The sequence below is a fragment of the Aedes albopictus genome, chromosome 3 (assembly GCF_035046485.1).
Source record: "Aedes albopictus strain Foshan chromosome 3, AalbF5, whole genome shotgun sequence".
NCBI lineage: Eukaryota > Metazoa > Arthropoda > Insecta > Diptera > Culicidae > Aedes > Aedes albopictus.
The window spans coordinates 209,046,193-209,061,133 of record NC_085138.1 but is presented as its reverse complement, the minus strand read 5'-3'; the positions used below and the strand labels follow the sequence as shown (position 1 = coordinate 209,061,133).

The window sequence follows — 14,941 nt, the reverse complement described above, 5'->3', positions numbered from 1 at the left end:
GAGCCTTCTTCACCTTCAATGCTTTCGCCACGGCAACGAGCTCGTCGTTGGAGACCAGTCGGTTTACGTCAAATTCCGCATCGCCCTCGCTGTACGGCGTAGGTGGCCACGTTGTCGTATCGTGTTTTGGAAACAAACCCTCCACGATACCCTTCAGTTTGTCTGGGCACATTTCGACTGGCGTCATTGGGCCCTTCAGCTTTGCCATTATGATGCGGTAGGCATTTCCCCAGGGGTTAGCGTCGGCTTCCTGACATAGCTCCTTGTAACAGTTCGCCTTGCTCTGCTTGATAGCTCGTTTGAAGGCAGCTCTAGCTTCACGGAACGCAACCTTGCGCTCTTCTCTATCGGCCGCAGTTCTTGCCCTCTGAACTCGTCTCCTAGCTCGGAGGCAAGTCGCACGAAGGGTGCTGAGCGTCGCATTCCACCAGTACGCTGGGCGTCTAGCGTTCCTAGGTTCAATCTTCCTCGGCATTGCTGCATCACATGCCGTTGCTAGCGCTTCCGTCAACCACCCTGGGTCGAGGTTTGCCGCATCGCTATTTGGCCGAAGTGCCTCGATAAAAGTCTCCTTGTCGAAGTCCTTCGTCTTCCACTTCCGCTCATAAGTTCTAGTTCTCTGTATGGACGTAGGAGCTCTCTGGCCTATCTTGTAGAGGATCGCCTGGTGGTCGCTGTGGGAGTACTCCTCACTCACCCTCCAGTCCATGTCTTCCATCAACGATGGACTACAAAATGTAATGTCGATGATGGATTCACGACCGTCTTTGCGGAATGTGCTGACTGTTCCTACATTGCACAGCTTTACGTCCAGCTTCGCCAGAGCTTCAAGTAGACTATATCCTCTTGCATTGGTTTGCCGGCTGCCCCACTCAACGGCCCAGGCGTTGAAATCGCCGCCGATGACTACTGGCCTACGTCCTACCAGCGTGTGTGTGTGTGTGTGTGTGTGTGTGTGTGTGTGTGTGTGTGTGTGTGTGTGTGTGTGTGTGTGTGTGTGTGTGTGTGTGTGTGTGTGTGTGTGTGTGGGTGTGTGTGTGTGTGTGTGTGTGTGTGTTATCATGGTCATGAACTCAAAAACGTACCTGCGCAGGTTTTATTCGTCGACGGTGGTTTCTCGTGGCCAATCGTCGAAGTTGGGTAGCTCTTCTTGATGTTCGCCGGATTAAAGGTGCGGAGGGGGAGTGTCGGCGGTTCTTTTACTCTGCCCGATCGTACTTAAACCGCACGCGGGTAGGCCGGATATGCTCCCTACTCTCCGTTTGACTGCCAGTTTTGGCGGGCGAGGAGCAGCAAAATGACTTGGAGTCCGGAATAGAAAGCGTATTTTGGACGCTAGGGTCCAAAGACGAACACAAAATTAAAACAACATACACCAAAACGAATTCAATTTTAATGATTACCTTTTTAACAACAATAAAACGCACAAGGAACAGAGAGTCTGCCCCTGGCGACAAAAACCAAAATTTAAGCCACTACAGAACGAAAAGCAAAGACAATTAATGTTAAATTCACTTCAAACGGCACTACTTAACAAATTTACAATACTACAAAACACTACACACCTTAACAAAACTTAAAACTGGCAGAAGGTCGCCGAAGCTCGCTTCTGTTCTCCAGCCGACTCAACTATAAAGTGATGGAGTCAGTCGAAACCTCTAGTCAAGTAAATTTCCTGCTATTGAAGCAATCGTCTATTCAATCTACAAACTATTATATACAAGTGCGCCAAATTCAATCGCACATAGCCGCAAAACTATTTTGACATAACAAATTTTGATGTTTATTTATTCCACGCACACTTGAACTTCAAATATTTAGAAGTCCAGGGAAACTCCACTTCGGTAAGCGCGACCCGTCCGTTCCACGAGCTCCCCAATATTCAGCGGGGAGTCGTAATTCACAACGTGTGAAATGCCCTCGATGTCTAGCCCTCGTGAGGCCACACCCGTCCAGGGCGTGCTTATGGTCAGCCTATTCCCGATCGCCGTGCAAGCTAATACAAACTCACTCGACAGATCATCGGCCCTCACCCGGAAAAGATGATGGAGTTGTCATTGGATCCTATGTTGGTCACGAAGTTCGTCACCCGCATGTACTCATCTCGATCTGTTGGGTGACAGTGTGCATTGCGACCAGATCCAGCGTTCCGACGTATACCTGGACCATAATATATTCATGTAGCTCTGTGTCAACCGGTGGACACCCGGTGGCCACGTCGCATTCGTCATGATGGTCTACCTATTGGGCTGGATGTCCAGAAAGAGTTGTCGAATTTACGATTCTAAGCCCATGTTCAACCTACGATCCGCCTCGTCCAATACCAGATAGGTGATGGTGTATTATCGATGACTTTGGCAGCCCCGCCACACTTGCCCTCAGAACACCCACCCCCATCCCCCCTCGTAGACTTTTTTCCATGCAAAAATTAGAAAATTTGTATGGAACGTAGACTTTGGTTGAAAATGGTCGATTTCTGCGTGACGTACAGTATCGGACAATAAAAACGCACCAAAGCCGTTTTCCCATACAAACTAGTCAACTTTAGATTACCATATCTCAGTTACTTCTGAACCGATTGTTTTAATTTTTCTGTGACGAACTACAAAACATTTCAATTTTCAAAAACTATTGAAAATGTTCAGTGATAACTGTTGTTACAAAAGTTACAGATAGGTTGAATTTTGACAATAAAAATGCACCAAGACAAAAAATTGTATAGCAAAAAATGTTGAAGTCAAATCTTGTTGGTCTGTTCAGCAAACTTATTCCTCATCACACAAGAAACATATTTGCCGAAGACACCATAATGATATGACGTAACCATTTTTTGCTATATCATTTTTTGTCTTGGTGCATTCTTATTGTCAAAATTCAACCTATCTGTAACTTTTGTAACAATAGTTATCACTGAACTTTTTCAATAGTTTTTGAAAATTGAAATGTTTTGTAGTTCGTCACAGAAAAATGAAAAAAATCGGTTGAGAAGTTACTGAGATATGGTAATCTAAAGTTGACTAGTTTGTATGGGAAAACGGCTCTGGTGCATTTTTATTGTCCGATACTGTAATTTATGGACGTTCCCCATTGTAGTATATGAGATTGGCAATTGTAAAAATGTACAAATAAAATGTAAAGCATTAAAAACAACTGTTGTGGAATTCACAGAATGAAAACCTATCACAAACTGTCTGAAAGAAAGCAATCGGGATAATGTCTGTTGTTTGTGCTCCGCCCATCGGTAAATGAAGTAAAAAAAAACTTCACCGTCTGCTTTTGCTTCCCACCCCGCCGAACCGAGACTCACTTCGAGCGCCCACCCACTTTGTACTAGTCTGGACATTGGATTGAATAAAACGAACTGCGCGAATCGCATTTAATTCATTCTTCCATCGGACACGGAGCGTGCAACACACTAAGAGTTGGATCAAGCTGACGGTAGCAGCGAGGCTTTGAAAAATTCTCTCGCTGTTACTTCCCACCCCGCCGGGCCGAGGCTCAATCCGAGCGCCCACTGAGCGTGCGCCTGTCCGGGCATTGGACTGAATAAAACGAACTGCGCGAAGCGCATTTCATTCATTCTTCCATCGGACACGGAGCGTGCAACACACTAAGAGTTGGATCAAGCTGACGGTAGCAGCGAGGCTTTGAAAAATTCTCTCGCTGTTACTTCCCACCCCGCCGGGCCGAGGCTCAATCCGAGCGCCCACTGAGCGTGCGCCTGTCCGGGCATTGGACTGAACAAAACGAACTGCGCGAAGCGCATTTCATTCATTCTTCCATCGGACACGGAGCGTGCAACACACTAAGAGTTGGATCAAGCTGACGGTAGCAGCGAGGCTTTGAAAAATTCTCTCGCTGTTACTTCCCACCCCGCCGGGCCGAGGCTCAATCCGAGCGCCCACTGAGCGTGCGCCTGTCCGGGCATTGGACTGAATAAAACGAACTGCGCGAAGCGCATTTCATTCATTCTTCCATCGGACACGGAGCGTGCAACACACTAAGAGTTGGATCAAGCTGACGGTAGCAGCGAGGCTTTGAAAAATTCTCTCGCTGTTACTTCCCACCCCGCCGGGCCGAGGCTCAATCCGAGCGCCCACTGAGCGTGCGCCTGTCCGGGCATTGGACTGAACAAAACGAACTGCGCGAAGCGCATTTCATTCATTCTTCCATCGGACACGGAGCGTGCAACACACTAAGAGTTGGATCAAGCTGACGGTAGCAGCGAGGCTTTGAAAAATTCTCTCGCTGTTACTTCCCACCCCGCCTGGCCGAGGCTCAATCCGAGCGCCCACTGAGCGTGCGCCTGTCCGGGCATTGGACTGAATAAAACGAACTGCGCGAAGCGCTTTTCATTCATTCTTCCATCGGACACGGAGCGTGCAACACACTAAGAGTTGGATCAAGCTGACGGTAGCAGCGAGGTTTTGCAAAATTCTCTCGCTGTTACTTCCCACCCCGCCGGGCCGAGGCTCACACCCAGAGCGCCATTTCCTCGATTCGTGAGTTTTCTTGCGACAGTCATCCGACCCAGTAGATAGCTGGGCAAACGATCAGAATGGACTCGTCAGATGTCGGTCGCGACAGTGGCGCAACATTCAACGGACCGCTGGCTCCCACAAAGTAAGTTTGCATAGACTCCGGTGGAAATAGACGGAGGTCTAGTTTAAAAAAAAAAAAAAAGAATCGAACTCGGTGGACATAGACGAGTTTCGAATATGCCTCCGGTGGAAAAAGACGGAGTGTATTAGAAAATTGCTTTGGAAATTGAGCTAATCCAAATATTTTGTGATTCGTTACAGAACGCCCTCGAAAAAGTCCCTTCTAAAGGAACTGAGCGAGGTTCTCAAAAAGAACAACGCACTCCGCGAGCAAGTGGCAAATTTGTCAGGCTTTGGCAGTGACTGGATTCCGGCGTCGTCTAGCACGGGCCACACTGATGGACCACTTCTTTCGGCGATGAGCAGTTGGTCACTTGGTGCACTGAACATACCGGAATGCGTACCATCGGAAGGGCAAACTGAAATTGACAAACAAGCATTCGAATACTGGAAGGACATGCTTGTTTCGTCGCTTCAGCTGGCCAACGCTACAGATGAAAGGATGAAATACGGAGTGTTCAAGATCAAGTTTGGCCCCAAGCTCCGGGAAATCTTGAGCACGACATCTTCTACACCAGAGATGCCGGATGAGCAAACTTCCCCATTCTCGAACGCATTGGCTCGACTTGACGGATACTATGGATCCAGGGCATACACACTAACGCAACGAGGAAAGCTTATGATGATGCTGCAAGGAGCTACGGAAAACAGCATTGCATTTGTGCGGCGCGTGACCTGTGCTGCGAAGCTGTGTGGTTATGGACCGGATGAAGAGATGGAGGCGGTAGTGAGAGTTATCACACAAAGGGCTAACGATGCTAGAGTTCGGATACTGGCCAATCGGAATTGGCTGAAGCAAGGTACCATCTGTAACTTTTGTAACAATAGTTATCACTGAACTTTTTCAATAGTTTTTGAAAATTGAAATGTTTTGTAGTTCGTCACAGAAAAATGAAAAAAATCGGTTGAGAAGTTACTGAGATATGGTAATCTAAAGTTGACTAGTTTGTATGGGAAAACGGCTCTGGTGCATTTTTATTGTCCGATACTGTAATTTATGGACGTTCCCCATTGTAGTATATGAGATTGGCAATTGTAAAAATGTACAAATAAAATGTAAAGCATTAAAAACAACTGTTGTGGAATTCACAGAATGAAAACCTATCACAAACTGTCTGAAAGAAAGCAATCGGGATAATGTCTGTTGTTTGTGCTCCGCCCATCGGTAAATGAAGTAAAAAAAAACTTCACCGTCTGCTTTTGCTTCCCACCCCGCCGAACCGAGACTCACTTCGAGCGCCCACCCACTTTGTACTAGTCTGGACATTGGATTGAATAAAACGAACTGCGCGAAGCGCATTTAATTCATTCTTCCATCGGACACGGAGCGTGCAACACACTAAGAGTTGGATCAAGCTGACGGTAGCAGCGAGGCTTTGAAAAATTCTCTCGCTGTTACTTCCCACCCCGCCGGGCCGAGGCTCAATCCGAGCGCCCACTGAGCGTGCGCCTGTCCGGGCATTGGACTGAATAAAACGAACTGCGCGAAGCGCATTTCATTCATTCTTCCATCGGACACGGAGCGTGCAACACACTAAGAGTTGGATCAAGCTGACGGTAGCAGCGAGGCTTTGAAAAATTCTCTCGCTGTTACTTCCCACCCCGCCGGGCCGAGGCTCAATCCGAGCGCCCACTGAGCGTGCGCCTGTCCGGGCATTGGACTGAACAAAACGAACTGCGCGAAGCGCATTTCATTCATTCTTCCATCGGACACGGAGCGTGCAACACACTAAGAGTTGGATCAAGCTGACGGTAGCAGCGAGGCTTTGAAAAATTCTCTCGCTGTTACTTCCCACCCCGCCGGGCCGAGGCTCAATCCGAGCGCCCACTGAGCGTGCGCCTGTCCGGGCATTGGACTGAATAAAACGAACTGCGCGAAGCGCATTTCATTCATTCTTCCATCGGACACGGAGCGTGCAACACACTAAGAGTTGGATCAAGCTGACGGTAGCAGCGAGGCTTTGAAAAATTCTCTCGCTGTTACTTCCCACCCCGCCGGGCCGAGGCTCAATCCGAGCGCCCACTGAGCGTGCGCCTGTCCGGGCATTGGACTGAACAAAACGAACTGCGCGAAGCGCATTTCATTCATTCTTCCATCGGACACGGAGCGTGCAACACACTAAGAGTTGGATCAAGCTGACGGTAGCAGCGAGGCTTTGAAAAATTCTCTCGCTGTTACTTCCCACCCCGCCTGGCCGAGGCTCAATCCGAGCGCCCACTGAGCGTGCGCCTGTCCGGGCATTGGACTGAATAAAACGAACTGCGCGAAGCGCTTTTCATTCATTCTTCCATCGGACACGGAGCGTGCAACACACTAAGAGTTGGATCAAGCTGACGGTAGCAGCGAGGTTTTGCAAAATTCTCTCGCTGTTACTTCCCACCCCGCCGGGCCGAGGCTCACACCCAGAGCGCCATTTCCTCGATTCGTGAGTTTTCTTGCGACAGTCATCCGACCCAGTAGATAGCTGGGCAAACGATCAGAATGGACTCGTCAGATGTCGGTCGCGACAGTGGCGCAACATTCAACGGACCGCTGGCTCCCACAAAGTAAGTTTGCATAGACTCCGGTGGAAATAGACGGAGGTCTAGTTTAAAAAAAAAAAAAAAAAAAAAGAATCGAACTCGGTGGACAAAGACGAGTTTCGAATATGCCTCCGGTGGAAAAAGACGGAGTGTATTAGAAAATTGCTTTGGAAATTGAGCTAATCCAAATATTTTGTGATTCGTTACAGAACGCCCTCGAAAAAGTCCCTTCTAAAGGAACTGAGCGAGGTTCTCAAAAAGAACAACGCACTCCGCGAGCAAGTGGCAAATTTGTCAGGCTTTGGCAGTGACTGGATTCCGGCGTCGTCTAGCATGGGCCACACTGATGGACCACTTCTTTCGGCGATGAGCAGTTGGTCACTTGGTGCACTGAACATACCGGAATGCGTACCATCGGAAGGGCAAACTGAAATTGACAAACAAGCATTCGAATACTGGAAGGACATGCTTGTTTCGTCGCTTCAGCTGGCCAACGCTACAGATGAAAGGATGAAATACGGAGTGTTCAAGATCAAGTTTGGCCCCAAGCTCCGGGAAATCTTGAGCACGACATCTTCTACACCAGAGATGCCGGATGAGCAAACTTCCCCATTCTCGAACGCATTGGCTCGACTTGACGGATACTATGGATCCAGGGCATACACACTAACGCAACGAGGAAAGCTTATGATGATGCTGCAAGGAGCTACGGAAAACAGCATTGCATTTGTGCGGCGCGTGACCTGTGCTGCGAAGCTGTGTGGTTATGGACCGGATGAAGAGATGGAGGCGGTAGTGAGAGTTATCACACAAAGGGCTAACGATGCTAGAGTTCGGACACTGGCCAATCGGAATTGGCTGAAGCAAGGTACCATGAAGGACCTCATCGATCTGATCCAGGACCATGAGATTGAAAAATCAAGCGAAGAAGAGTTTCTAAGGAGGCAAAGGCTGAGAGATTCGCCATTGGTTGCGGCGGTGTCTCACAGCAATGAGGAATATCGTAACCAACGAACAGCTTTCAGTTCGTACGGAAGAGGCAGAGGATTCCCGAACCGTGGTGGTGGAAGAGGAGGACGAGGATTTTCGAGAGGCAACAATCGTTCACAATCCAACTGTTGGAGGTGCGGAAGCGTTTATCACCGATCATCCGAATGCTTTGCGATCAAGAAGGACTGTCGAATTTGCCGACAGTATGGCCATATTGCTCGTTGCTGTCCATCGAATCAGTCCAGCCCATTGGAGCAGAGAAGACCCTTAAAACGCCACGCAGAGGAAGAGGAGACTACCGTAGAACGGAAGATTGCCGCCATCGAATGTGCGAAAACGGAAGCTGATCCAGACCCAAAGGTACAAAACATTGATGATTTGGAGTAACATGTTTTATTGAAACAATCTTAAATGGATTACAACTTGAAAGAAAAGTTTTATTTGAAAAAAACTAATTGAAATAAAAGAAAATAAAATATTGATTTAAATGTTTGCGTATCATTTTACAGGCTAAAACCGATTCACAAGTCGCCGAATCTGATACACTAGAGGTGAACAACATGCAGGCCACTTGTGGCCATAGAATTCCAAATGCAACGATTGAAGCAAAAGTTGCCGGGATTGGAGTTAAATTTCTAATTGATTCTGGTGCGCAGGTGAACACCATTACAAAGGCATCTTTCGACCTGATTTTAGCCGATCAGAACGTCAGAAAGTCTCAAATAATTGGTCTGAAATCCTCTTCTGACACACCATTGAAAGCGTATGCAATGCCTGAACCAATCAAAGTTGTCGCCAATTTTTCCGCTGAGTTGTTCATTTCGCACGATAGACCAGTAACAGTAGAAAAATTCTACATGGTGGATGAGTTCAAAGCACTTTTGGGGCTTAACACGGCGATCAGATACTCAGTCCTTGACGTTGGTTTAAATGTGCCTATACGACAGCAGAAACGGCACCAGTTTCAGCCCAATGGACGCTATATTCAAACCGTTTCAACCAGAGAGTTTCAAAAATTCAACATTCCTCCAGTGTCGTTGAAGTATAATGCTAATATGCCGCCCGCTCGTAATGTGTACACTCACATTCCAAAAGCATTCAAGGAACTTACGAAACAGAAGATTGACTATCTTCTATCAAGCGGGATCATTGAAGAGGTCACTATGGACATGGATCGTTCATTCTGTTCTTCCCTATTGGTGGTACCCAAAGGAAAGAATGACATTCGACTCGTCATCGATTTGCGGGGACCCAATCGATGTATCTATAGAACTCCCTTCAAAATGCCCACACTTGAGTCGATACTGATGGAACTTCATGGTGCCCAGTGGTTCTCCACCATTGATTTGACGAACGCATTTTTCCATATTGAGTTGGACGAAGGCTCACGACATTTAACGAACTTTTTCGCCGGAGATGGGCTCTACCGTTATCGCAGACTCCCGTTCGGACTGACGAATGCTCCCGATATATTTCAGGAGACTCTGCAAACCGTTGTACTTGCTGGATGTGAAGGTCAGATTAATTACTTGGATGACGTATTGATCTTCGGGCGTACTAAGAAAGAACACGACGAAAACTTGGAACAGGTGATGAAGAGCTTGGAAAACCATATTGTCAAAATAAATCGTCGGTTTCCTGCAATAGGGGCACAACTCAAAATTTGTCATTTTTGAGGTTTTGATGGCAAATGATGAAAAACCATGCAAACTTTCATCTGACAAAGACCCGTTCCGAAATTCGATGAGAAACGCGAGATTTTTGCATTTTCACCAATTTTCCGCAGTAAAGGCACAACTCAAAATCAGTCAACTTTTTCAATAGTCGATGAAAAATAGTACAGTACTTTCTCGATTATATCACGAATGAAAAAAAATTAGCGTGATATATTGGAGCGTGATATAATTGAAACATCTTTTTTTCCGAAGGCGTTTATTAATCAAAATACACTTGCACACAAAAAAATCAAACGAAAATGGACAAAATATCTAACCCGGTAATGGAAGCCTAACATTCTTGTATGTAATTATTTTTTAATGTATCTGTAAATAAGATCAAATAATGGAGGTATTATTTGCACTTCTACACCATTGTTTTTTAACTTCATGGAACGATGTTTCGATTTTCAATTATTACACAGCAAAATAACGATAATTGCTGAAATTTATCGTCGATTACTTAACATTTTCGAAAGTGTTTCCAGAAGGTTGGGAATTTCTGTTGGAAAAATAAAATTTGACATTTTTGCGATGTTGTCGCGTTACGCTTTGTTGTAAAATTGTCCCGAAGTTTAAAGGTTCTGTCTCTAATTCCTGATCGTTCGAAATATTGGTTGGCATTGATTGAACAACATATCAACTTTTTAAAAACCGATAAATTTTAAATGTTAGTTTTCCCTTCGGATGGGAAGTAAAACCGTAGGTCCGGACATGAACGAGCCCCGGGTTGTAAAGCTCGTTAATAATAATTAAAATACAGGCTTTTCTATAAAAGTTCCCAACCGGAATGGGAATCGAACCCGCCGTCTCTGAATTGGCGATCCAAAACCTTATTTACAAAGGCTAACTGGAGACCCCTGATGGAAAATGTAACGCGTGGAATTGACGCATACAGACCGGACTCGATGCAGAACAGATCATGGGAAAGTGATTCTAGATAATCGAATCCTGTGCCCGGTCTGTCACCAATGGTACCATTATCGTATACTAATGTGCAAAATATCTTACTTATGACGATTTATGTATCCTATATAGCTTGGGATATCTGCTTATCGATATTTGTAGGTATCGATTATCATAGCGTGATATAATCGAAAAAAATAGCGTGCTGAAATCGAGTGTGATATAATGGAGCGTGATTAAATAGAACCGTGACAAAATCGAAAAACTACTGTAATCTAAAATTTATGAAAGAGATAGTCCTTCAGTCCCTTTCCATGATACAACAATCAAAATTCGTATACTTTTGTTTAATAATGAGAGAAATAAGTGAACTTGTAGGATGTACTTCAAGATTGCCAATTTTCAAACGCTCATTCTGAAAATTCACATTTTTTGAGTTGTGCCCCTATTGCAGGAAACCGACGAAATGAAGAAAAATGCGCTTTCGGAAAGCAGTCGGTTGAATTTCTGGGCTTCGTAGTGTCAGCTGAAGGATGGAAGATCGAAGAAGAGAAGATTTCAGCCTTGCGAAACTTCAGGCATCCAGAGTCGATTGCAGAGGTGTAGAGTTTTTTAGGATTGGTCAACTTTATCGGAAAATTTATCCCAAACAGAGCAGACAAAACGATAAGGCTTCGAGAGTTAGCAAGAGCTGATCGATTCTTCTGGAATCAGGAACTCGAGGACGAATTTGAGCTCCTAAAAAGTGAGGCGTGGGACACCATTACGCTTGGATATTTCAACAGAGACGACCGCACAGAACTATTCGTCGATGCTTCACCGTTTGGCTTGGGGGCGGTATTAGTCCAATTCGACCAGGAATCTAACCCGAGGGTAATAGCGTGTGTTTCAAAGGCGCTATCTGTTACAGAGCAGAAGTATCCCCAGACACAAAAAGAAGCCTTGGCAATGGTTTGGGCTGTTGAAAGACTTTCTGTGTACCTCACGAGTATGTTCTTTACAATACGAACTGATGCAGAATCGAATGAGTTTATTTTTGGTGGCCAGCACAGAATTGGGAAAAGAGCAGTGACGAGAGCAGAGTCATGGGCATTGCGACTGCAGCCCTACAATTTCAATGTCAAAAGGATACCTGGAGAAATGAACGTGGCAGATGCACTGTCCAGATTGGTCGAACAAAGTCAGCCAATCAAATCATTTGATGAGGAAGCCGCCACCAATCATTTGCTGTACTTTATCGATGCAGGAGCAATGGAAATTTCCTGGGACGATATTGAGAAACATTCGGAAAAGGATACAGAGTTGGAGAAAGTAAGAGCTGCACTTGAAACATGACACTGGGAGCATGGTTTGCGCAGATATGAATCACAGGCCAAGGAGCTTAGTGTTTTTGGAAGCTCGGTTTTCAGAAGCGACAAGATAGTTCTTCCAGAAGAATTACGAACAAAAGCAATTGAGTCGGCTCATCAGGGCCATATGGGAATCGGTTCCACCAAAAGAATCCTACGTGACCATTTCTGGTGGCCTGGAATGAGTTCGGAGGTTGAATCATTCATAAAGCGCTGTGAAACGTGTCTACTGCTATCAAAGAAGAACCCACCTATTCCGTTGACCAACAGAGAACTTCCCTATGGTCCGTGGGAAATTTTACAGATTGACTTCTTCACTGACAAAGAGTTTGGATTTGGAGAATTTCTCGTAATCGTCGACACATACTCGCGTTATTTGCACGTCATAGAGATGAAACACATGGATGCAGATTCCACAATCACGGCTCTGCACAAAATCTTCGCCGACTGGGGTTATCCTTTGGTGCTGCAAAGTGATAATGGCCCCCCTTTTCAAAGCGATAAATTCGTACAGACCTGGGAAAATAAAGGGATCAAGATCCGCAAATCGATTCCTCTTTGCCCACAATCCAACGGAGCCGTTGAAAGGCAAAACGAAGGGATAAAGCGAGCATTGTCAGCCTCTAAATTGGATGGAGTAAATTGGAGACAAGCCCTGAACAAATACGTGCACATGCACAATAAAGTACGGCCACTCACTCGTCTGGGAGTAACGCCATTCGAGCTGTTAGTTGGCTGGAAATTCCGAGGAACATTCCCTGGATTATGGAAGACTCAAGCATCGCCAGAACTGGACCGTGAAGATATCAGAGAGAAGGATGCGTATTCGAAGCTCGAAAGCAAGAAGAATGCAGATTTTCGAAGAAATGCCAAAGATTCGGACCTCGCAGTTGGAGATAAAGTCATCTTAACGCAAACCAAGCGAAATAAGTCAGATTCAAATTTCAATCCTGAAAAGTTCACGGTTATAGCACGAGATGGAGCCAAACTTGTAGTAAAAAGCAGCCGAGGAGTGATTTATTCAAGGAACGTAGGGGATGCTAAGAGGGCCATCCAAGATTGCGAAGACCACTGTCAGGACAATTCTGATAACTTTCAAAGTTTTGCTGGCATTCCCAGTAATGATGCAGTGTCAGAAAGAGGTGAAATATTTTCTTAATTTTATTATTCAAGGATTCAGCTTATTATCTAATTTTCAAGGTGGTAACATTTCGAAACACTCTGAGAGCGTGGACAAAAGATTCGAAGCAGCTCAAAATATGGATCTTCAGCAAACCTATCCAAATATCGATAAAGATAGAAACATTGGTAAGTTAAAACAAATAACTAAGAATAAATCTACTGAGTTTTACTTTCTACAGATGGATCGTCGAATGTTAATGTAACTGGAGGTCAATCCAAGGGAGGCAGCGCCGTAGTGCCAATGCCACGACCGCAACGAGAGAAGCGGCTGCCAAGCAAGCTGAAAGACATGGTGTTGTACAACATATATGACTAAAATAAGCGGAACGAGGAAAATCAATATCAAATAATAAATTAAATTGTTGATTGATGTCATAGCTATTATTTTAACTTAATGTAAGTCATTACATCAACAAAGAAATAAGAATGATTTATTAACAATTAGTTCATCGGTAATAAAGAAAACCATGTATATTTAAAAAAAAACCCCCGATTTAATCCACCTATGGTGAACAGAACCCTTCTTACACTTATTAAAAATAATGTTGTATTATGCGTATTAAGCAAATTTATTTTGTGCGATTGGCCAAAAGTTCTAGAAAATATTGTGGATTTGACATCTAGTGAAATGGTTCCCAAAATAGCATAGACCATGGACTTACCAGTAATGCCAGATACCTCCAAGAATCTTATATGGAATGTTAAAAAAATAGCTTTCATATTCTGGAATATTGTATCTTTTGTTAACTGCCAAATAATCTTGAATCGATTAACAAATGGATAAAAAAAATCAGCAAGATGCACTTTGTCTAATATCTCTTAATCAGTCGAATAAATTAACTCCGAAGTACTTGGTATCCATGGTTATGGTGTTGAAAGGACAAAAATGATACATCTACTAAGTTAATCAGTTTTGGCATTAACTAGTTATTTTGGCTGTACAGTTCTTGCATTTTTCCCACAATATATAAATTTAAAGCTTTCATTTAACATATTGTTAGTTTTCATAAAATTCCTGTGTATTTGTAATTTGTTAATTATAATTTTGTTGAAAACAATAACCTGCTAGAATACACTTTGTATGAGATCAGCATTATTTATTGAATAATAATTTCCCATAGACTGGTCAAAAACAAATGCAAGATAACAAGTGAATATAATAAAAAAAATAATTTATTGAAATACTCTACGTAAGATATCTCAGTAATCAAATGTCGAATCGAAATAAAATTTCAGGGCCTTATACAAGCATATTGTAGCTTTCATTTGGTGCTTAGAGAACCCAAATCGGTTGACAGACGGCTGAGATATTTATTATGGTACCCTTGGTCAAAAATCTCAAAAAGTTAACCTGTATTACTCCCAAGTACTCTTTGAAAGATATCTCGGTAACCAAATGTCCAATCCTAATGAAAATGTATAGGGTTCTACTAGAATGTTGTAGCTTTTATTTGGTGCCAGGATAACCGAAATCGGTTGACAGACGGCTAAGATATTTATTATGATACTTTTGGTCAAAAATCTCAAAAGGTTTAGTTGTATAAATTCGAAGTACTCTTCGAAAGATATCTCTGTAACCAAATGTCCAATCGAAATAAAATTTCTGGGCGATCTA

The 14,941-nt window shown here is 44.3% G+C and overlaps 1 protein-coding gene across 3 annotated transcripts; it reads left to right on the top strand.

Moving 5' to 3' along the window:
- Positions 1 to 1,827: 1,827 nt before the first annotated feature.
- LOC134291246 (uncharacterized protein K02A2.6-like) lies at positions 1,828 to 13,772 on the top strand. Of its 3 annotated transcripts, XM_062858747.1 has the most exons (5): positions 1,828 to 4,623; positions 4,803 to 7,208; positions 7,394 to 13,286; positions 13,345 to 13,452; positions 13,506 to 13,772. In XM_062858747.1, exons 3-5 carry the CDS (start codon positions 12,272 to 12,274, stop codon positions 13,640 to 13,642), a joined length of 1,260 nt encoding a protein of 419 aa, XP_062714731.1. In that variant the 5' UTR covers positions 1,828 to 4,623; positions 4,803 to 7,208; positions 7,394 to 12,271; the 3' UTR covers positions 13,643 to 13,772. The 3 variants fall into 3 exon arrangements, with proteins under 3 accessions (XP_062714731.1, XP_062714730.1, XP_062714732.1); XM_062858746.1 differs by having other exon boundaries at positions 1,828 to 7,208; XM_062858748.1 differs by having other exon boundaries at positions 1,828 to 7,208; positions 7,394 to 13,452; positions 13,506 to 13,715.
- The last annotated feature ends 1,169 nt before the right edge of the window (positions 13,773 to 14,941 follow it).